General features: G+C 36.5%; 1 protein-coding gene across 1 annotated transcript in view; it reads left to right on the plus strand.

Annotated features, from left to right (window-relative positions):
- The window catches only part of snx29 (sorting nexin 29), a 128,124-nt gene that overhangs the window by 97,665 nt on the left and 4,906 nt on the right, over positions 1–25,553 (plus strand). Inside the window, exons 19-20 of the mRNA XM_084134381.1 lie at positions 7,867–8,007; positions 22,740–22,879. Of these exons, the coding sequence (XP_083990507.1) occupies positions 7,867–8,007; positions 22,740–22,879 (281 nt within the window). The remainder of the gene's footprint in view (positions 1–7,866; positions 8,008–22,739; positions 22,880–25,553) is intronic.

A 25,553-nucleotide genomic window follows, 5' to 3' on the forward strand; every position in this document is an offset into this window, starting at 1 on the left:
TAGAGTTTGATTCGGTATGACCTTTGACGACAACAACAACAACAGCAACAACAACAACATAGGTTTCTTGGATGATTTTTCACCTCCTTGGGTAGTTGATTAGGATGGGTACTTTGCTGGACTAACCATGCATGATTATATGGTTATTTGCAGTTTATTGTTTGCATTCCTCATTGGTTATGTTTTCACTGTCCAATCAGAACAGGCCTGTGAACCATTGATTGTGACCCAATGCCTTATTTCCATTATTCCCTATTTTTCTTATTGTGTTATTTGCGTCTTGTAATTTGAGCTGCAATCAGTTGCAATCAGATCTGTAATAAACATCTTAGCGGAGCTTGAGCACTAATTGCCCTCCTCACATGCTGCCGCGTGATCGCACTTACCCAGACTAACGGTATTTATGTGCCCATCTGCCGCTGTCTCCTCAGTCCTGCCTGCATCGCGCCCTCACGCCTACGCTGGCTCTCGGCATTGTTTGACTTGACCCATAGTGGCCAGAATTTTAGAGGGCTTCTCGCCTCAAATCTTATACCAAATGAGATCGATGTTTGTTGGACAGAAAGGTCAGGATGAGAATGGCACACCAGCTCCATGTCTAGATTAATATTGCCTTTTGACTCTTGTTTTATTTTGTTATTTCAAGCAGCCCTCAACCGTTAGTGGTGGTTGTTTTGGTTATTTTTCAAGGTGACTGATAAGGTCAGATGCAGATCATTCATGGTGTTACTGGTATCTATATAATAAAAATTATATTATATTATATTATATTATATAAATATTATATAAATACATTTTCTCAATTATTTTATATAACTTTTTCTCAATTGAATTATTATTCACTGCATGATTATTAAATATTCACTACTGTTTAAAGGTTTAGTGTCTGTAAGATTCTAAAGTGTCTTATACTCACCAAGCTGCATTTACTTGATCAAAAATACAGTAAAAACAGTAATATTGTGAAATATTATTACAATTTAAAATAAGTGTTTTTCATTTCAACGTAATTTAAAATGTGATTAATTTCTGCTTAATATTTTTGAGGAAACCATGATAATTTTTTTCAGCATAATTCAATGTTCAAATTCATGCGTTTTTGAAAGGGAAAGAAACATATAATTCAATTACATGCAACTAACCCTCAACCAAATCCTAATCCTACCCTAACCCTATAGTAAGTACATGTAGTTGCTTAATATTACTCAGTACTTAAATATATAATTACACTGTAACAATGACACCTTAAAATAAAGTGTAACCTAATTTTTCTTCTGTTTTTCTCTGTTCACAGAAGCGCTGCAGGTGTGTGATGTGACTATGTGTGAATCCTCATGTTCTTATGCTGCTATTTGCGCAATCAATACTAAACCCCAGGAAAACTAATTTGCAATTTTTAATGGGTCACAGACACTTATCTATTCTGATTTAATTTATTTTATTTCTATTTTAACGTAACGATATCGGTCAGGAAAAAAAAACCTAAATGAACATACCTACATGTAACCATGATTTACCACGAGTTTAACAGGGTTTAACTCATATTTTGAGGTTCTTGAATGTCATCTGGAAGGATAATGGTTACGCTTTGAACATGACATGCGCACACACACCTGCTTGCACTTTGCACACAGGTGACAGATGTTGCGGCTGAATGTTCCTAGTGAAAAACTCTCTTCTCACTCATCCTTATTACTCCCTCTCCTCCTTTCCTTCCTCTCTTCATTTCTCTCTCTGGCTCTGTCATTCCTTTTACACCATGACTCTGGCACAGCAATCTTCCAAATGGATTCTATTTTCTGCCTAATTTGGCAAATGTTTTGTCTCGGTAGAACTGGAGTGTAGAGCGAACTTGGGGGTGGGTGTCAAATTGTAGGGCCGTGTACCATCATGAGAGTGCTTTCCAGAATCAGTCCTCAAAACTGTATAAATAGATTTTACTTGTGAATGGAGTTATTTAAGATGTGCTACTTAGTGTAACCTGGTTTTGGACTCAGCATCAGAATTTTGTTCATAATGTTGATTCCGGTCCTCTAATTTTGGCACGTTTGGCCCTGTTGGGCTTTTAGAACATCAAAATGGTCTCAAAATGCACTTTTTCTTTCATTCTCAGTATTTTATTTAATTTGTCTAATAGCAGTGGAGTTATTGAAAAAGTGATAGAAATTACTTTTTAAAACTCATTTTATGTACCCTAAATACAATTAAATATGAAATATCTGGCAGGTATTTTTGGCTTGAGTTCACAAAATTATAGCTTGATTAGTAATGATGCACATTAAACAACTTTATTAAGGGTACATTTTGTTTGGTGGAAATTATGCTTAAGAAATCATGATTGGAATGACAATTGAAAAATGTATATAAATTATTACTTATCAGTTAATATAAATTATTAATATAAATGAGCATTATTCACGCAATAAATATGAATGTGGCTTATTTATTTCACTCTTTGTACAGATTATCATCATTTGAAATCGAAGTGTATCTATTTGAAATGTATCAGATACACTAACTTTAAAAGATATTTCAATATAAAAATATGCTTAAAAAATTATAATAATCTGTACAAAGAGTGAAATTAATAAACCACATACATATTTATTGTGTGGATAATTATTATGTATTGAATTTTTAAAAACTTTTTGTTGACAGTAAAAAGTAACTAAATAACTGCATGTATTTAGTCTAAAATGTATGATATTAACTTTTTTGGGGCAACTTTATTTTATGTCCATGTAGCAGTGTAATTGCACAAATAAGTAATGAGTTATTATTAAACTAAACTTTACCACTAAACTAAACTTTATAGTAAGGTTTAGTTAAGTGTTAGTTTCTTGTAATTATGCATGATTTACTGCTATTACTATAGTAAATACATGTAATATATTAATAGAAAGTCCACTTTTCTACTGAACTGTTGTAGAAAAGCAAGATCAATTCAAATTTATTTGTTTAGTGCTTTTTACAATACATATCATTTCAAAGCAGCTTTACAGAAAAGGCAGGTTTCTGTGTTACAATTTAATCTTGAAATCTGTTATCAGAGGTGACTGTCTCAAAGTAATGTCCATTTGTCAAAAATGTAATAATACAAATAAGATAATACAAATCATGCAGTTAGCCAATATCATGTACTCATTTAGACATAAACAATGGGTTCATTAAAGCAGTGATTAAGTTGTGATTGTAATTATTACAATAAATAGAAAATTTGGCAGTTGTGTGTTGATTCAGAGTTAGGGTCATCTGAAGTCCTGGCAGGGGTTGTCGTCATCTCTTCACTGGTTGTTGGGTCATCTGAAATCTTTGTAAGAGGCTGGATCCAAACTGGAGCTGGCATAATCTCTAGTTACCTCGGGATGGACATCCTGAGATAAAACAGAAAAGTAAATGGAAAAAAATGAGTGTAGCTGCTGTTCATAATGTTTCAAGCAATACATAGTCATGCACATTTAATCCGATATAACTGGAGTGCAAGGTTATGATATGCATTATGGAATGCTTGGCTAAAGAGATGTTTTTAATCTAGTTTTAAACTGGGAGAGTGAGTCTGAGCTTTATCAGGAAGGCTATTCCAGAGTTAAGGAGCCAAATGTGCAAATGCTGTCCCTCCTTTAGTGGACTTAGATATAGGTACTACCAAAAGTCCAGGGTTTTGTGACCTTAAAGATAGGGTAGGCAATTTTCGGAGAGGGTAGCATTAGCGAGCTAGCTTTAAAAGCATAAGATCCTACCCTCCCTTCAGAGCGTCTCCAAAGCTGCATCTCCTTCAAAACGCATGAATGTTAAACTACCTCATGTCTCAAAGCACATAACATTACAATAATAAGGAACAAACAACTTAAAGAACACTGAACTGTACCAAACTGACTGCTGCAGATTCATTTCGCCGTTGATAGTGGCAGATAGGACGTCGTATCATTGCATTTGGACCGAATTCAATGATTGGACGAACATTTTATGGTCCTAAGCCTTCCACAGACTAAATATGCATATAAATACATTTAGACCACTTAACTTAGTGATTGCTATCAGGATGTAAAGAGACTAGAAGAACCAGCATAGAAAATGTTTTTCGGAACAAATCACCTACCCTGCTTTTAAAGAGCGTGATGGATTGCAGGGCGATAGAAGATCGGTTAAATACACAGGAGCTAAACACTTTATGGTAGGGCCTTATAGGTCAGTAGCATCACAGATCACACTAGATCACACTCACAACCTTGCTGTTGTAATGAATATCTGTTACTTTTTTAGAAAACCTCCAACATTACTTGTTGCCCCACTCTAAAGATAACTGATGCCTTTGGCTGATTCACAGCCACACTAGTATTAAATACAACAGCACATTCGCTCCTGTGATATTGCTTAACTATCAGTTAGATATGCGTAGAGGCCAGTTAGAGGAGCATCATGGATGGAAAGTTTGAAGCTAGTTGATGGAAAATGGGTGAAATGAACCCTGCGGGTGGTTTGTGCATTTCCATTTCTGCACAAAACATCCCTTATTGGGCAAATTAGAATAATGCACATAATTCTAGGATCGACTAAAAGACGAATCTCTCCGGGGAGCCCTCAGCAGGAAGTGACCTCGGCACTCCGGCAGCCACTGATTTGTGCACTGACAACTGTAGTTAAGCTGAACGGCTCAGTTGAGAGTGTTTGGAGTCTCTATAGGTAGACAGAGGGTTTGGCTCTTTCTATATGGTTTGACCATATATGATTCCACCGGAAATAGAAGAGGTCAAACCACAGCATTTACCACAGCTGGGAACCTCCAATTAGACATGCTTCCAGACCAACATTAATTTGCGGCATTTCATTTTCAGACAAGATTGCTTGCTTGCCCGCTGCTACAACACCTATAAATATGGTGTGGTGTATCTGAGCTGAAACAACAATGCGCGTTTTTTTATGTGTGTGTGTGTGTCACTGGTAAATCTCCATAAGGAACACTTCCTCTCTCAATATGGATATTATGAGATATTGTAAATGCTTTTATAGCTGGGCTAAATATTAGCATCCTCCCCCAGGCTGACATTTGCTTTTAGTATGAATCATACACTGGCTGTTCTTTTCTTTCTCCTTTCATTGTTTCTCAACAAAGATAAATGACTTTTCCATTATACTGTCCATAGTGGAGGTAATAAAAATCTGCAAAGGTACATAAGTCTAATAGACATTTCCTCCATATTACAGTAATGCTCAAATGAATAGACTAGACGCAAATTGTTATAAATCATCCACACTGCTGTTACAGTACTAGATTAATTATAGCTGACTAATGTAGTTGTTTTTAATTTTCCCCTATTTACTTGATATTACTTTTTGAGTGGGAGTTACTATGCGGGAAAGACAACCAGATAGCAACACCCTAGCAACTGGGATAACACTAGCCAGAACACTTGAGCAGTGTGCTTAATGTCGGCATGAAATGGAAGATGCGTCTTTTTTCCCTATTGTGACGTATATCCAAGTGAAACAGCTTCTCGAACAAGAACTTGATTTTGTCCATCGGGAATTGATTGGATGAGGAATTAATTGCTATTGTTGCTGTGATCTCATATGAGTGACAGTTTGAGAAGAGAAGAGTCATTGCAAGAGGGAGGGGAAGTTATTTTGATTAAAGATTACAAGGGCACATTAATTAAAAAATCATAATAATGTGCACAGATAAATAATTTAAAATTAACACTGCAATATTCCATAAAAGAAATTTGATTTAATGGTGACTTTTAACAGCTCAGAACATCTTAGCAACTATAACAAAAGCCTGGAAATGGCCCAGAACACTTGAGTATCACGTCAGAGAGTTTTGCCTCTCGCTTTTTTTTAACATCTAAATCTAGGTTGTAATTATTGAATGAATATTAAGTGAACTGCAGGTGAAATTCAATTAAAAATTGCTTAACACTTACTACTTTACTTTATTTTTGATTGATGTTGTTTTGCTTGATTTGGCTAATTCCAGAATGTCTTGACATCTTGCCATGAGCTTTAATTTTAATTGAGGTTGGTTTTATTTTTGTCAAGAAAGAGTTTTCAGTGAGAGCTGGATTTCCTCAAACACTTTTTTGTCGAATTAATTTGCGATTATTGAGGGGGAAGTGATTGCTCTTTAGAGGATGATTTGTTGCCATAAATATGTATGCTAATGAGACCGCCTCTATGGGATTATGATAGCTTTAATACACCGTCAGTTTGTCATTTTGATTTCCTTTAGTTAAGGCCATAAAACCTCTCTTGTGTGTGCGTGTATGTGTGGTTCAATGTTTTCATCATTCTGTTTGTCTTAATATAATTGTGCCATTTTCTTTGAAATATCTTCCTGATTAATATGTTTAGAGAATTTCAAGGTTTAATCATAAATAAGATTTACTTAAAGCAGTTGCTATCGAGCTAATTTGTAAAGAGAATTAAATTAAACTTTATAAAGCATCAGCATCCTATATTCATGAACGCGCCAAACCAGACTGAACTCAAACAAAGCACAAGCTATTAAAGATAATGACTATGAGGCAAACTGTAATGGCCTGCTGCTTGTGACTAAGCCTTATTTGTTATTCTGCTCACTCTCATCTTCAGCACCCAAGACCTGCTAATGTGATTTTTACAGTCATTTCGCTTTTCACATGTCTGTTCTCCCAGTGCACTATGGGCCAGAGCAGGGGCCCTTTAGTTATTGTACTGGATCGTGGATCTCATGGATTGTTTTTCATTAACCTATTTGGCTGTGTGTGGTCTTAGCATGACCCAAATTCTGCAACGTGAGGAATTAACTCTCGTTTGTAGTGGAAAAGATTACGTCATATAACATCATATCAATTATGTATCAATGACGCATTAAATGGATCAAAAGTGACAATAAAGACATGACTCCGGTTTCATATAAATTCCATTCATCAAAGAATCCTGAAAACAATGTTTCACTGTTTCCACAAAAAACATTAAGGAGCACAACTGTTTTCAGCATTGAAAATAATAAGAAATGTTTCTTGAGCGCAAAATTTTAATATTTCAATTATTTCTGACACTGAAGACTGGAGTCACGGCTGCTGACAATTCAGCTTTGCATCACAGGAATAAATTACATTTTAAAATATATTCAAATAGTAAACCGTTATTTTAAATATTTTAATATTATAGATTTGATCAAATAAATACAGCCTTGATGAGCAAAAGAGACTTCTTTCACAAACATTTTAAAAATCTTTAGAACTTTTGAACGGTAGTGTAGTTTTGTCACTGTTACTATTGTTCCAGGCTGTACGCTGTTGCATGAACAGGACAGTTTGAAAGTTACTTAGGCAGAAACAAAAAAAATAATAAGGCCATTTGAGTTGTTTTGACATCTAGTTTGCATGCATGATTCGTTTCAGCTGGTGATTGCACTGACGCTGTGACACCAGTAGTCTCAGAACAGCCTGAGTTTGACACTGTCACTGTGGCCTTGCAGGTGCTAACGTGCTGTCAGAGTCTAACCTCTCATGAGATCCTGTTACTGTTACTAAAGCCAGTCTCTGCTCTGCATCCCCGGTGGACTCGCTGCTGTCTGTTCAAGAGACTTAAGTGTGCCGCTTCTCTGTGATCAGAGTTCTTGCTTGGGTAAATCGAGCCAGGCTCCTCTGTCCTTCTCTGAAGGAGAAAGCAAGGTGTGAAAATAGCATCCCTCTCCTCTTCCTTGTGTTGTTGTCCCTGCAATGCACATTTTGCACAGTCACTTGTGTCTGTCTGACTACGGCACCATGGGAGATCTGGCTTATCACAGATGCAAATAATAATGAGGCTAACAAGAGCAAAATATCACATCAGGTTCTTATCACTCTAACCAGTGACATTTTATGCATTTGATCTTGTCAGGTGTACATTCGAATCCTGGACAATGAGTGGAATGTGTACCGGCGCTATACTGAGTTCAGGACGCTGCACAGTTACCTGCGGCCGCAATTCCCACAAGTCGACACGTTCAATTTCCCACCTAAAAAAGCCATCGGCAACAAGGTATGTACCGCATTTTTTCCTCTATAATTGCAGGTTCTCTTTTTTTCCCCCTCATCCTTCTATTTCTTGACTCAACCTAAAACATTTATTTTATAAATGTATTTTATCGTTTGTTTATTAATTTATTGCATATTTAAATAATTAGTTATTTATCATATATTTACTTATTTTTCTTTATCATTTCTTTATCTACTATACATTTATTTTATATTTCTCTATTTCATTATTTACTTACTGCAACAGGGCTGTGCACCATTCAGAGTTGAATTGAGAATTCCTGAATTTTAGTTGAGCTTGAATGGAATTCAAATAGATTGAAATTCAATAGAAATGTCTATAATTGCTATACTTTGAATTGGAACTTTTTGAATACTTTGAATTGTAGGCTTTCTGTGTCTTTACTGTTATATGGTAGGGGGCGCTATTACACATCTTCTGAAAGAGTAGAGAATCTCTGGATCAGAAAACAGGCAAAAAAGGAGCAGAAACGAGCGATAAAAGCATTGCTTATGCATGTTGTAGCCTTTGAAAAAAAAAACATGATTTTCGCAGCTTTTTTTGTTCAAGATTTAGCTTTTTATACCCTGGAAATCCAGAGTTCTCACAATTTGAATTTGCTCAGCGAGTCACTCTGGCATTGAGTAATGTTGCTCATTAACTATGCCCTTGTATTCAAGCTGCACCAATCACATTGGTGTATCTGATATAGGCGGGCCAGAGGCGAGCTAAACATGACGACAGCGCTGCGACGTCGAAGTCATTAGTAAACATTGCAAGATGGCTATGGATGAACACCAGTTGGTTGAAACGGCTTTGGCTGCTACAATGAACGAGTTAGACTTGGCTTTTTATCTAAAACAAGAACAGAATACAGCGCTCAAATTGTTCCTTTGCAAGAAGGACGTTTTTGCTGTTTTGCCGACCGGATACGGCAAGAGTCTAATCTGCCAGTTAGCTCCGCTGGTAGCTAAGCGTATGGGGCTTAGCGAAAATCCACTGGTGGTTGTGGTCTCGCCGTTGATCGCCCTTATGGAGGACCAGGTGAAAGAGGCGAAGAAATTCGGTCTTTCGGCCCTGCAACTTGGCGACCCCGAAGAGGAACAGATCCGGAGTGGGCAATGCCAGGTAGCATTCGAACAAGAACAACAAGAACAACCCTGTTCTTTCTTTTAATATATTGCATGTTCAAATATTCATACAACAAAATATTATGGGGGCCATGAAAGTTTTATGAAAACTATCAAAAATGCTGGCAACTTAAAAAATAAAAAAATAAATAAACGCTGGCGGGGAAAGCCTTGTGTATATAGCCTTGTGTGAAAGTTTAAAAATCTCCCATTTCCAATTCCATCCAAATTCACACTTATGAATCCATTTCTTAAATTTAGAATTTTGCACAACCCCGTACTGCAAAGACTTTTTTAATCTGACATGAATGTATTTTCAAAAGAATCACAATTGTGGGAAAACATATATCAATCACTTGAAAGTTGATTGTTGATTCTGTGCACAGCCGGCAGAAAACATTGGCAACAGCAAAGTTTGTATGCCGCCACATTTAAACTTTTTAAATGACAGTAATCCAGAAATATGAGAAGAAAACATCTCAGCACAGCACAAAAAGACAAAATAAAGTGAATGCTATAGAAAAGAGAGCTTGAGCCAAAAAAAAAAAAAAAAAATCAGTCACTGTCACCACCTGCTATACTAACCAGAGCGTATGACATCACTGCTAGTGGCCAGGGCCTCAGTTTTGAGGAGTTTTTCAATAAAAAGAGAGCAAAGTGATGTTTTGAAGACTGCAATGCTGCAATCTACAATTTTCGGGCTACTTCTTTAGCACTACCTGTTCTGAGCGTTCCCTGTTCTCTGACTGACAGAACCACACAACTACATCACGCTGTACTGATATATAGAGTTTTGGTGGCCATTTTTAGTACCACAACTTCAGTTCTATCATGAGTAATTTTGCTGCTTTGGGGGAGTGTTGATATTTTTTCCCCCTAGCCTTTCATCTACAATGCTGCGTGTATAAGGGCGAGATTGCTGTCATGTGGTCCTGCCCTCTGCTCCAGTGTCCAATCAGCATCATCAGCAGGGCAACACTCTATGCTTTAATGAGGATGGCCACTCTGACAGCACTCGGATTCCCCACCTGTCTTTTCATTTTCTTCCTTTTTTCCCCCTGTGTTCATCCAGGGGCAGGTAATTGGCTTGTGGCACAGCTTCCTCTCGCTGCCTGTGATTTTTGAGAGCGTGCCAGGCAGAGCCACTGGCCCCCGCGTGGCCCTTCAAAGGAAGACTTTTTAGAGCGTGAAAGACAGACCTGATTTACCGGGACCCAGACAGGCACTGCCAGCCTGCGTCCCCACCTCAAGGACGGCCAATCAAGAGTCAATCAACCCCAGGGCTGGCGTGAAGACAGCATGTTTTGTTCCTGCTCTGAGCACATTAGTTTAGCAATACCAGCAGTCGGTTGTTGGTCTGGACTTCAAAAACGAGTTATTTTAACCCCGCGCCACATTTTGCCATCTTGCTCTTAAAATATCACCATGGAGTTGAAAACAGCTGAGCAATTGTCAATTAGGAACATGTCTGCGTCTGTCCTCGAGTAACTCGCTCTGCTCGGTGATAAGAAGTTCCTGACCTCTCAGGGAAGCGCGTGAACCAGATTTGAGTTTCGTTTTGCTGGTGTGCTGAAGCTGCATACATTCACAGGGCAGAAGAAGCCTCTCTGTTCTCTTTTTTTTTTGAAGCCGAGATCTGCTAACTGCCTTCCGCTGAAGTTTTCGCTGAAACTTTGACATGCAAATTCAACTGGAGTGTGGAAACCCTCAGGGTTCAGTTAGAACAAGAAAGCAGGGAGAAAAGGGTGCAACGAGAGAAGGCTTTTAAAGTTGAAATGGCGGCAACTGTGGAGGGTTTTGATGGCGACAGGGCTTTTGTTGGTAATCATTGGCCCGTTGAGATTAGCTGTCATGTAATTGTTAATTCCGTTATTGTTTTTCAGGAGCTCAGTGGCGGTTCGTTAAAAAGGGGCTCCTTTCTCTTTCTTCGCTTTACGCGCCATTGCACACGTATGCGCGTATGATATCTGATCTTCCACAGTGCTGAGTTTTGAGCCGAGACTTTGAGTGTACTCAAACAAGGACTGTAGTATCATTTTTTCTGGATCCACTTGTGTGGGTAAATCAAAGGTTAGCAGGGTGCCTCAGATTTATTAAGTGGCTTCTTCATATGATGCTATAGGTGGATGGATATTCAGACAATTTCAAAGGCAGCTTATTTTATAGGCTTTTAGTTTATGAAATAAAATAAAATATCCACAAACATCAACAACAATGGGTGTGTGTGGTGTGTGTGGTGTGTGGTGTGTGGTGTGTGGTGTGTGGTGTGTGTGTGTGTGTGTGTGTGTGTGTGTGTGTGTGTGTGTGTGTGTGTTTTTTTAAAGAAATTAATATTTTTATTCAGCAAGGATACATCAAAAAAAATCATCTTTCATCAGGATACATCATCTTTCAAAAATTATGGTTTCCACAAAAATATTAAGCACTACAACTGTTTTCAACATTGATAACATTTAACATCACATTACATTACATTTTTTTAAATACTAAATCGGCATATTAGAATAATTTCTGAAGGATCATGTGACATTGAAAAGTGAAAACTGGAGTAATGACTGCTGAAAATTCAGCTTTGCCATCACAGGAGTAAGTTACATTTTAAAATATATTCAAATATATAACAGTTATTTTAAATTGTAATAATATTTCACAATATTGCTGTTTTTACTGTATTTTTGATCAAATAAATGCAGCCTTGGTGAGCATAAGAGACTTCTGTCAAAACATTTTAAAAATTTTACTGACCCCAACATTTTGAATGGTAGAATAATTTAATATTGAGAGCACTATACAGTGTTGGGTGTAATTAATTACTAAGTAATCTAATTACTGTAATTTAATAACTTTTCCCTTGAAAAAAGGATTTTTCTTTCATTTAATTAGTTACTTCTGATGTAATCACATTAAATACTGTATACTATAGAACAATTCTATATAAAACAATAGTGGATTTAACATAAAAATTCAACGTCTAATGTTAAAATATAGGTTTTAATGTAACCTTCTCCCTTTACATGCTTTGGTCAGTTCAAGAGTAATTTATGCATTTGTATATTGTTTATTTGAAAGAATTAAAAGTGCATTTCCGTGTCTATCCTTGTATTGTTCAACTTGTTGATATGGAATTTAGAAAGTAATTAGTAATAAGTAATCCAATACTTTGTAGAGAGAGAGTAATTAGTACAGTAATCGAATTACACTGTTGAGTTAGCTAGTAATTAATTTATTTTTAGAGTAACTTACCCAAAACTACATCATATTACCGCTTTCTGTCTTTCTCATTAAACCATGTTGCTTAATGTCTCTTGATGGACCATCCTGTAATGAATGACCCATCATTCTTGAACTGTGCAACATAGTTGTGTTCTCCTCAGGCCTGAATCTCTGACTCTAGTTACACTAACAAGAGTAATGATGAGAAAATGCAAAAAATGCCTCACTTGGGGAAACCCTTAAACCCCTTTGAAATAAGGACTTGTCTTATCTGCAACTGTGAGTTTCTCATTGCTAGTCTCATCATTCATCTTGAGACAGCAACTTGTGTAATTACCCATCCAGACCTTTCATGTGTCTCACTGAAACCAGTGCAACACTAAGCAGGCTCTTGCTATTTCTCTGATATTTCTTAAGAACTTACTACTTTGTTACTTTGTCAAGTAGATTTGATGCTTTGGTGATTTCACAAAAATTCCAACCAGTGCTAGTATTATATCACCACTGATATAAAGTACAGTATGAATGCTTAGAGAAGTAATAGCACAAATATATAAATGCAAAAGATTCCTTTTATCTTCCATACATTGTTGGTTTGTGTATAATATCCTCCTGTCTCTGAGACTGTAACTTTATTTCATTCCTTCTGTGATTGTCATGAAGCTCTCTGTGTTTTGGGAGGGATTGTGGATTTGGTGTGTTGTTGTGTCCATGACTCCATCTGCTTGGTCCATGTCAGGCCCCTTGCTGCTCAGCCAAACTGACAGCTCCTAAACAGCTGATTTGTCAGAGGCTCGCCGGGCAAACACGCTAAACGCTCCCCAGCCTACCCGTCAAATGTGCCCTGACTACCAAGCAGAGGCACGCTGAGCCCAGCCAACCACAGGAAGAATGATGGCATCAAAGAGAGGCGACTGTCAGCACTCCAGTCAAACTGTCACCTCATAAGCTCCTCAGCTGTGTTTAGATTATTTTTATAGCTGAGGTTTGTATCAGGATCACATTTACAGACTTCATTTTGAGGCTGTGTTTTTTTTTTTTTTTTTTTACGCTTCAGAACTTTAAAGGGGAGTAAATCTTAAGGGAGTTTTCTTAGACATAATTGAGAGATCATGGAAAGTAGCCAGAGTTATCGTGTTAAACTCTTAGGATGAAGGGTCGTGTTCCCAGTGAGACAGGTAGAGTGTCTTAGATAGTTTAGATCAAACTCTCAGAGCTCAAGTATAGACCAGTGGTTCAAGGCAAGGATAATAGAGATTTGGCTCAGTTGCCAACATAGGCGGAGGGTGAACCAACTCCAGAGTCAGGCTAAGGAGACGCGCTTCCTCTTTAAAAACACATTTAAATAGAATGTCATGAAGTAGTTCCAAGTTACGTGTCACCTAGCGACAACCTATCCCAGCATAATGGATCTCAATGGATCTCTTATTTAGCCTAGATAAAGTCTACACTTTATTTGTTATAAGTTAACTTATAACGTGAGGATTTGCAAAAGTGCAGAACTCAGCACTGTACAAAAACTCAGCCGTTGTGAGCGGTGAATGGATTCGAACTTGAACGCATCTGATTGGCCATTGGGTTCAAGAACTCAACAGATATGTCTGTGATTGGCTATGTTGCTCAACACTGCAAAAACACATTGTAAAAAGAAACCTTTGGCACCATTTCTGTTTTCTAACATTTGGTTTTCTAACGTGTTTTAACATCGTTTTTTTTTTTTTTTTTTTTTTTTTTTTGTGATGTGAAAATGTTTTTTTAGCTGGCTGTAGTAGCTTTTACTGTTATTTTTGTGGATTTTTAAAGACAAGAATATTTGATTTGGAAATCTATTAATTAATGTAACAATTAATCAATATTATTAATAGTTTAGTAATCATTCATATATTAATTAAATGTGATAATGTAAAATTATTAATATTGTTATAATTTTCCAAATCAATTTTCCAAATATTCCTTTCTTTCTAAAATGTAACATAATAATAATAATTGTTGTTGTTGATTTTTCTTAATCAAACCTTTTTTTATCTTTCTAAAATAGAAATATTTTTTGCTATTTTATTAAAATATATTTCTATTAAAGTATTATAGAAAATAATATTTTTACCATATTAGATTAATTACTTTTTATAATACATTCTTCTGTCTGTGCCTCTCTAAAGAGTTGCATTTGTCTTATTGTATCTATCCGTGCATTTGTGTTTGGTACCAAATTGCTCTTTTCCACACATTTGAGTGTTTGTGTGACTGTGTCATATTTTGTGTGTGTGTGTGTGCGCACGCTTGTGCAGTAGGTATATTTAATCCACTCATAGGTAGAGAGGCTGATGGAGGGATTTGGTGAGTCTATCTGAGGCCTATTGCGGTCTGGGGATTGGCTGTTTAGAGGGTGTCAGTACAGAGATAATTTGCACATCCTCCCTTGGCACCGAGCTCACTGTCCCTGCTCTCAGCTGATAGCCTCACAGCAAAATAGGACAATGCCAGTGTGTAATGCCTGCTCACTGTGCCCACATATGTAGACAGATAAGTGTATTGATGTGCACTTTTGCCTGGGTGTTTCGTAGTAAAGACATATGTTGATGTTTTGTATCATAATAATATACTTCCTTGTCACACGTTTGACCCAGCTCTGTTCTGTGTATTAAGAACACAGTGCTAGAGGCTCATTTTTAATTGAATCATTTATTTATTCTGCCTTTGTGAGTCATTGCCATTTAAAAACTACTTGCCAAGAAGGGGCGGATGTGATTTCTACAGCAGTGGTAGTTAAGTTGATTTTTTAATCTAAAGTTACAGTTATTACAGTAGACTTGTCACAGGGACAATATTAAGTATATAAGGGCTTTGCTCTTTGGAACAATAATGTTAGTTCTTTGATCACCGCATTCACCTGTAATCTTTAACTTCTCTAGCTAGATCTATTACCATTTATAATGTTACAAAAATGTCTATTTCAGATAAATGCTGTTCTTCTGAAAGTTCTATTCATCAAAGAATTACGTTTTGCACAAAATTATTAAGCAGCACAACGTTTTCAACCTTTTTGATAACAATTTCTTGAGCACCAAATCAGGATATCAGAATGATTTCTGAAGGATCATGTGACATTGAAGACTGGATTAATGGCTGCTGAAAATTCAGCGCTATCACATTGTAATATCTATTACTTGCATTTACATACAAAATGTTAAAATGCAAAAAAAAAGTAATATTTTGAATTCACGATATCACTATTTTACTTTATTTTTAATCAAATAAGCACAGCCTTGGCATAAGAGGAATCTTACAGGCCTAAGTTTTTCAATTTATGCCTCATCCTTTTGTCTGCTATTGTTGTGGATATGAATGCAAATGAGGGGTTTGATTAAATTACCCAAAATGTAGAGTAATAAATGGCTAGAGAGAGACATAGAAGAGAATAATAGTGTGAAAAGAGCACATGTCTTAGTTTATTCAAAATACACTGATTTCCATGTTGAAGATTTCCATGCAGTAGTATGAAATGGCTGTACCCTCTATTGAACATGCAAACCTATTTTCAGAATAAAGGTTTAATGAGAATATGGACTTTAATCTGAAAATGTGTATGTAAATGAATGAATTAACATTTATAATGAATAATCACTGATTAGAATAATGTGTTATATAAGGGCAAAGCTGGGAACTCTAGCTGTACTCTTTTCTTAGAGGACCTTGCTAACTTCACATTATGAATGAATGACCTTTATCTAGATTATCTGTGCACTCATAATTTGCTTATATTGTTCATCACATCTCTTGTCTCCAGGGGGAACTATCACAGACCTCTGACCGTCTCTATGACCCACATTTACCATTAAAATGAGCAAATGTTCATGTTTTTTTCACGCTTTGGTGCATACAGTGTGATCTTCACTGCAGCTGGGATGCACAGATGTACTTAGAGATGATACTGTACAATATTGCCACAGGCCAGAATGAGAGCAGAGATTCAGTGGTACTTTGAGGGAATGCTTAGATGTTGCCCAGCCCATGTCCAAATATACATTCTTCCCTGTTAAAGCAGTTTTTCAAATGATTTGGATGGCCAAAAATTATGTAATCGAGATACAGTAGTTGAACATCCACTATAGTAAGTTCTTCCTTGTGTACAATATTTAGAAAATTTTGAATGTATTGCATTATATATTATATAAAATCATTTTGAAGAGGACCTATTAAGTTTTTTTTTTTTACGTTTTTTTTTTTACTTTCTCCTGTTGGAGCAAGAAAAAGGTCTGCACAGTTACAACAACAACTACAAGAAAACATAGACCACTCCAAAGAGAAATCCCTTAACAATATTCCTCATTTAAATTATTCCCGCCCAAGGCATACGCAAAATAAAAGGTTGAGTTCTGTTAGTAGTGTGATGTCCAAGAGATGCTGGTTTTTTGAAGCTGATGACCAATCACAACATACTGATCCATCCGACCAATCAGGGCACATTACGCTTTTCAGAAGAAGGGGCTTCATAGAGACCGGAACTAAACAGAGCGTTACTGACAGACTGGGAAGAGAGGTGCTGCAATAATGTAAAATATGTGAAAATTAATACGTTTTTGAACATTGAAGCATGAAAGCCTATTCTAGACTCCAAAAACAAAATCAAGACTTTGTAAAAAGGTCTAATAGGTCCTCATAAACTATTTTATTAATATTGTTTTACATATGTATATTGCAAAAAGAAATGACAGCACATGGATTTGGAACAACATGAGGGTCAGTAAATAATGAACATTTGTTGGATTGAATTTGTTTTGTGTGTGTGTGAACACAAGTCATTTGAATCATTTGTTTCTAGCACAAGACTTGACTGGAGGTTGAGACTTTCTTTTCTGACCCACCTTCTGCTGTGTGTTGAATTATTTACTGACTCTCTGCAGGTCCTCGTACATTTACTGACCCATTTGTTCTCATCACTGGCCTTTCCCAACACCTGGTTTGAGACATTTGTATCCATATTTTCCTGAGTGCAAGAGATTGGAAGGTTCTTTATAGTCCATAACACATGGTCATTATGGTACCGGCTACCTGCATCATATATTATTGATTTCCCACCATTTGGCTTAAACAAAAGGTTGAGGGAGGCGCAGAATATAGAAGACAGTCTGTTGTCTCTTCAGGCTTCTTGGGCACAGCTTTAATTGAACTCCACATTATCTTTGCATTAAAGATGACAGCCCCAGGAGGATCTGCCCTGTTCTCATTAATGCAGTGTTTGCCATTTCTGCTTTCACTATTCAAAGTGAATAAATTATGACTCCTGCTTTTGTATGCATATGCAACATGCCTGATGCTTGCAATGTTTTTTTTTTTTTCTTGTGACAAAAAGCACAAGAAATGTGCAGAGAGAACACAGCAAATACATGATCTCTCATGACTTGCTTGCTTCTTATTAGGGTTATTATAGTTAACTAAAACTAAAACCATAAAAAAAACATGAAATAAAGTAAACATAAAATATGATATCATAGGAAAAAATTACTTTATTTACAAAATGTATCCTGAATGCACTAGAAATCATTTGGATTAAACGGTTTGGAAAATCCATAAATGTAAATAACCTCTCACATCATACCTGGTTAATTACTACAGATATGCTTTAATTGTTTGATTATCTTGATGAAAATCAAATTTGTTAAACAGTTGCGGTCACGGACTACTGCTTTACTACAGAATCGAAAGGATTTAAGCTAGAGTAAATATGTACCATCAGTTGTTATTTGCAGGATGAATGAGGCTCTTTCCCCGTACAACCACTTTTACAGCAACTTTCAGTGGGAGGGTCAGCGTGATAAATCACCTCTTTCAGTCATAACTGTTTAATTCTCAGGGAGAGTATGATGGGTTTTGCTGTACCAACTTGAATCACCCTCACACTTTGTCATTTTGACAACGTGTCTCCTTCATTCAAATCTGCACACGTCCATACATGGACAAATCACATGTGATTTTTCCAAAGCGAACACAACTCACTGTGTGGCAACAGCTAGTCCAGCTGGTCCAGACATCTCCATCTCTGAAGATGGAGAAGCACCCCAGCAAGTCTTTATTGGCTATAATGGTAATGTCTGGCTGTGATTTTCTCTGTCTCACTGCCTGTCGCTGTCAGACACAGACGATCAGCAGAACTGTGCTTTGAGGAATTTGGAGAGGAGCCTATCGTTTATGGAAAGAAACAAAACTGGCCCGAAGACAGAAGCCTGAGAAAATAATGCACAGAGAATTTTCACATTTTCATTCTCTTAAGAGATTGTGAAGCACTTTGTTGGTTTTGCCACAAGTTGTTTGCGTGAATTGCAAGCGGGTATTTGTTTTAACAGATCGTCTGATGGTCCTAGTGAAGCTGCACTCATAAACAGCTTAAAACATCAGTTAGATGCACTTGCCATAAGAGCATGTGTGCGTGTGCTTGGCTTGTTTATCAAGGTGTTTGGTCCTTAAGGGTCCCTTGGTGAAAAGGGGTTTTTAGTATCTTGTTATCTTGATAGAATCCAATTAGTAGCATAATACATTCTCAAACTAGGAATGATTTAGAAGGGTTCTCTCTCTCTCTCTCTCTCTCTCTCTCTCTCTCTCTCTCTCTCTCTCTCTCTCTCTCTCTCTCTCTCTCTCTCTCTCTCTCTCTCTCTCTCTCTCTCACCTCTATTCAAGGAGACTAACACTCTTGAGCCAGTTTATCCTGTTTATCCTGTGCATTAATTAGTTTATTCATCACTGTTTGTTCAAAAGTTTGGGGTCAATAAGATTTTTATTTGACAGAAATTCATACTTTTATTCAGCAAGTATGCATGAAAGGTGCAATTCATCAAAGGTGACATTAAAGACATTTATAATGTTACGAAAGTTTTCTATTTCAAATAAATGCTCTTCTTTTATATATTACTCTTAACTTTATATTAATCAAATGATCTTGAAAATGTTTATTTGGCATATTAGATATATGATTAGATATATGACATATTAGATTGATTATGTTTGTTCAAATGGAGCACTTTATCATAAGACTTACCAAATCATACCAACCTTAAGTCGTTGCAGTTTTTATACATTTTTACACATAATTTGTAAATGTATACTTGGAATAAGACCTTTTTTTCTTCTTTTTTTTTTAAACAAACAAAAAGAAATAAATCTCGCAATTTTTATACATTTATATTATATATTTGTATATGTATACCTGTATGATGGATGGATGGATGGATGGATGGATGGATGGATGGATAGATAGATAGATAGTATGCAAGTACATGTATTTATATATATATATATCAGACTTAAAATGCAACTTTTAATAGACTGTGAAACAGGGGGTCCCTGCTTTGTCTCCATCCCCTCTAAGGGATTATTGGCCTGATAAAGTTTAAAGACCCCCTAATGTACTTTATAGTGAATATCACTTGATGTTATTGTTGTAAAGTGCACAAAGAGCAAAGATTTGTACTTGGTGTCATTGTTCTCACCTTTAAAGAGAGCTCTGAGATGACGTGGGCCGGAGCATTAAATTAGCCCTGGCAGGCACAGCCCTCATGGGTAAGCTAATCTGACAGCAGTGATCTCCTCCACATATCCCATATCATAATCAACTTTTATGCCTCTTCATGCCTGTTGGAGATGGATCACTATTAGAACTTCATGCTCTGATGACACACTAATGCTAAAATGCGGGGTGACAGTGGTTTAGATGGCACACAAACACACACTTTCTAACGCTCTTTATTATTGTTGGGTGATTGAGCCATTGCCCTCTAATGGAGTGGGTGATGCCAGAGCATTCAGAGTAGTCAACTTCCCCTCAGCACGTGAGACATGACTGATGTCACACACATGCAAGAACTGGAGCATCAGCGCCAATTAATCAGCCATCAAGGGGACATTAATAACATTTCAATCTCTCTCCCGCTGTCCCTTGTTCTATCTCATTTGCTTTTGATGTCACCCCCGCCACAGCGCAGACTTTGATCTGGTTATCCATCAAGTTGATATGCTGGGTACAGTCGCGATGCTGATGTTTTGATGCTGTAAATTCAATGCAGGTCCTGATGAAACAGGCTTTTAAAGGGATATTGTCATGTTTGGATGAATCATAATAATGTTCTCACTTTCATATGGAACACGATAGGAGAAATTTAACAGAATGTTCATGTTTTTATTAGTGCTGTCAATCGATTAAAAAAATTGAACCAAATAATCAAAATATTTCTGTAATTAATCGCACCTAATAGTAAAGTTTTTAATATTTTTTTATTAGTGCTGTCATTCGATAATAAAAAAAAAAACTTGATTAATCACAATTTTTTTCTGTGATTAATCGCAATTAAAAACACTTACGCTTTTATAGGTTTCATTTTAGTTTATATATTTTATAATGTAATCATTTCACAGTTAATCTCCAAATTAATGTAGAGACAACATAAAGACATTTTAAATACTTGTTTAATGGCATCTTTTTATGAATGAAGGTCAGCATCACTGATACTAATACAGCTCTATGTCATGTCTCCATGAAAATGATTCCCCCCACCAATTTTAAACATTAATTATAGCCATTCAGCATTACAGTGTAATTGAAAGCTATCATTTTTTAACATTTATTTGGCTTAAAAAATATAACAACTTAAAATGTAAGTGAACTTTAAACAATCCTCATGTAAACCTTAATAAATGTCATATTTACCTGTGCCCTTCCTACCTGTCTAACATATACAGAACAATATACAGAAATTGAATAAAGTTTTCAAACAGTCCGCAAGACATACATTATAGATTAAATATAGACAAATCCTTATCAAAGCTACAAAAGTTGTTTACTCAAGAGCAGTGAGTAATTTTCTGTTACTTTTGTTCTTTGATTAACTTTACTGACAGACATAATTAGTGGCTACTGTCACTTTAAGACCTGCCGCTGCTGATAGAGACGCTGATCTCACACGCGTCTCATTCTCTCACAACTCTTTACGTTCATTTAAGACTTTAACTCATTTAAGACTGTTCTTATGTTATGAGGATACTCGAAAAAACGGACATTTGGCATAATTGTGTGTGTTATTGTTCGTTCAAGCGCGAAAGAGAACTGGCCTGGCGTCTTTCTGTGCATCGTGTGTGTGTCACATAGACAAGTCATTCACAGGCAGCGCGCTCTTTTGTCTTGTCGCGCTTGAATGGTTTAAAAACATTTGTATGAATACGAGCGGCATCATGTAAAGCTAGCCAAAGGATGACAAAAATGTATTTATCGCATGCGCTAACGTGTTAACGTTGACAGCCCTAATTTTTATATTGTAACACTTTCACATTGAATCTCCAAATAATGTAGAAACAACAATAATATTAACAATATTAATAATATTAACAATTAATATTAAATATTTGTTTAATTGCATCTTTCTACTAAGCGCTATAAATGTTTTTCTTTTAGCCATTAATTATAGCCATTCAACATTACAGTATAATTGAAAGCTATAATTTGTAACATTTAATAGGCTTTAAACATTTAATTTATTTGATATTCAATACTAAGGTTTATTTGTATACTGGCCCAGTTCTATACTTTTGAGTGTGTAGCAAAAGAGTAGGCAAGCTTTGGGACATACTACTTCGTCATCTTTAACGGACAGCTCTGTCGCATCCTGTCACTGTAAACTGCCGTCAATCATCTTGTCACAGTTAAAATCCTCCATTCAATCTAATTTAATTTCCTACCGTTTCGGAGAGAAATGTAGTTCATCTGTTCATCTGCCAGTCGTGGGTCTTTCATGCGGAGACTCTCCTCATGTGTTTGCAATTTGAATATAATGCTGCATTTAAAAGTTAATGGCTAAACGTATCTTTACAAAAGTTCACAATGCTGCTGCAGATGCAATATAATGTAGACAGCATTGAATAAATACATTTTTGTCAGGTTAGATACTGATAATTAATCACTCAAACCCCTTTATCTAAACCTCTCTACATAACCGCTGGACTCACGCGTCCTCCATGTCTGTAGTTTTTTTTAACACTTCTCACTCGTGTTTGTAGTTCTAACAGAATCCTCGTCCAACGCGCGATGGGTGGTGGGCAATATTAGCCGTTATATTGCACATCGATCTGCACTTCGGACTGTGACCGGAAATAGTAGACCATCCGGGTATCTTTGGAACACTCATTTCAACATGCTACGATTTGGGATGTACTAATTCTATTTTCGAATACTATTTAGGACGGATAGTATGCGAATTGGGACGCACCAATCCTTTATTCTCTTTACGTTCATTTTACACTTTTTTAATCTCACATTTAATTACACATTTGTTATGATCAAATAACACACTACAGTTAAAATTATAATCAAGTACTTTACATAGTGTGTGTATGTGTTTGAATTTGCAGGATGCCAAGTTTGTAGAGGAGAGGAGGAAACATCTGCAGTCGTATCTGCGTATGGTGATGAATAAACTGATCCAGACACTGCCTGAATTCACTGCCCAGCCCACAAAGGAGACCTTACTGCATTTACTGCCTTTCTGCCAGTGAGTACACACACACACACACACAAACTAACGCAATAATCCACATGTAGTAACCATCAACTGTATGTAATTCAGCTCCATGAACTCTATATGACACTGTATTCTCCTACCTCGATGAAAGATGCATGCCATTTTGAGCTGTCACTCAAGTAAGCCACGGCAATCAAACTTTCAAATTCCACGAATGCATGCTGAATAAAGAAATGACACTGATAGTGCCATATTCATGCGGGCCGTCTGTTGTGCTGCACCCGATTCACTAAAGGAATTAAGCAAATAAGGCCATAAAGTTTTTATTGAATGCTATATGCATGCCGAGTTTGCAATCTTGTGGGTTGCTTCTGAATATTAGATTTTGAAAGATGCAGAAGATGCAATTTGGTATACTTTAGTAAAGTGGTTCTTAATCTTTCTGACTCCAAGGCCTCCCATTGTCCACAGCAATATCAAAAGCCAGACACAGACACTGAAACTCCTTGTTTCTGTGAATTAAATGTAAGGATTTCAGAAGTTTGAAGATCTGAATGTTGGTGAATGTTGAAGGTTCCCACTCTTTTTAACTAGTGAATTTACATTACTTTGTTCATGATTTACTGCAAAAGGATGGGGATTTTTAAATAAATATTTTACACTCACAGTTTCTTTTAGAGCTTGGCATGACTAGAAAAATGGATATTCATTATAAAAAGAAATGCCCATGGAGTTTTAAGATTTCATTAATTTACATGATAAGACATCACACTTTTAAACCTCATAAATGCAGTTAAAATAAGAAATATCTTTCATTTGAGTTGTTTCAGCTCATTTTAATGCTTGTTGCCCTATTTTAAATAACTTAAGGTCATTTTGAGGCCTCTTTGGAATTTTCTTGAGAACCATTGCTATAGTATGACTGCCGGTATCGCTCCCATTGTGATTGGCTTTTTAAAATGCAGAAAATACACTTGACTACACAGTGTCTGGATATATGCCCCATTATAATGCTCTCCTCCAATATTTGATCATCATTTGATGAATTATTGCTGTCATTATGAAAAGTACACAAAAATCACTTTTTAATAAACCCCATTTACCGCCTGCTTTCCGTGGGCGATAACAGCACAACGTTAATTATGGCAAGCAAATAGCACTGACTTTTACAAACTTCCTAAAACCGTATTTCCATGCACAGGTGTGTTTGTGCTGAATAGAATGCGAGTGACTTCATTTAAATACCAATGAGACTTTTTCAGCACCTGTTTAAGCTAATTACAATGGCTAGTGAATATATTTGGTTTTTTTTCTGAAATCCCACACTGCCCATTCTACACAGAACAAATGCATCGAAAAAACATCATCTCACAGCTGTTCTTTAACGGGAAGTTTGATTCGCTTACACTCCGCTGACATCCTGCATTTTACCAGCCAATTGTCTGTTCCGATTGGCTCGTTGATTTATCAGGTCAGACTTCCTTTCACACGCTGCATCTCAATGGTTTATTGTTAGCACGCGGCAGCGTGACGTGATTATAAACAGGAAATAAAAAAATAAAAACCTATTTTACCCACACATCAAATCTGATTTAATTAAAAGAGACCCTTGGCACATTGTGAGAAGATAATGGCTCTTTGCTTGGCATGACTGGAGATAATTTGAGTACTAAGGACAGATGAGTCCAGCTGCTTTTTTAGGTAGAGAGAGCGAGCGCTGGATGTGATGTATGATTAACATCACATTTAGTCACAATAGTCCTCATTTAGGCGCTCCTTGAGTCCATGTGGATTGGATTACTTTTGTGTACAGTATATGCAGTGCACTGTTCACACATTGATTGCTTGTGTTTCTGAACATGTGCTGTCTAGCAACTGTGTTTATTCTCGATAAATTTGCCAGTGTGATTTATGTGATTAACAATTATGTTATCGTGCTCTGGAAGCAGCTCTCAGACCTGGAATAGATGCTCACAGCAATTTAAGCACATTGACGATTACATATCCATGCCAATAAAGCCGCCTCCTGGCAAACAGACAGAGTGGAAAGCTGTCGCACAGAGGTTATAGTGAGCGCGCGCTGCCAACCAGGGAATCCTTTCATGTTAAAACAGCTCTTGTGTGCCCGTTCCTGGCATCTCCTGACTGTCACTGTCAGTTTTGAGTATAGGATGGCGAAGGTCTTTTAAAAGACGTTCTTGTGAGAAGGTTTCTGTAGAACAAAAAGCGTTTTCAGACTTTGAGAGAATTCAGCTTTGAAATGGAAGACACTTGACGTCTATACATCTTTATTGAGCAGGGCTGCTTCAAAAAGCCTTCAGCAAAGGTGGTCTCAGCCAGGGTTGTCATTTTGGTTTTGATGGAGCTCTAGTGACAGTCTTGACTCACTTAGTGCTCTAGGCGAGATTAGACATAAACAAAGACAAAAACACTTTTTAGCAACTTGGTATCTCTTAAAGTAAGTGTGAGACTTGGTCTACTAGTTCATTTTCGTTTAGGATACAGGTAGACAGGTTCAAAATAGATTTTCCCCAATGTTTTTGAAAGTCTCTTATGCTCACCAAAACTGCATTTATTGGATCAAAAATACAGTAAAAAGCTAATATTGTGATTTAAAAACAGTTTAAAATAACTTTTCAATTTTAATACATTTTAAAATATAATTTATTCCTTTGATGGCAAAGCTGAATTTTCAGCATCATTA

Source organism: Abramis brama (genome assembly GCF_963993115.1).
Source record: "Abramis brama genome assembly, chromosome: 14".
Lineage (NCBI taxonomy): Eukaryota > Metazoa > Chordata > Actinopteri > Cypriniformes > Leuciscidae > Abramis > Abramis brama.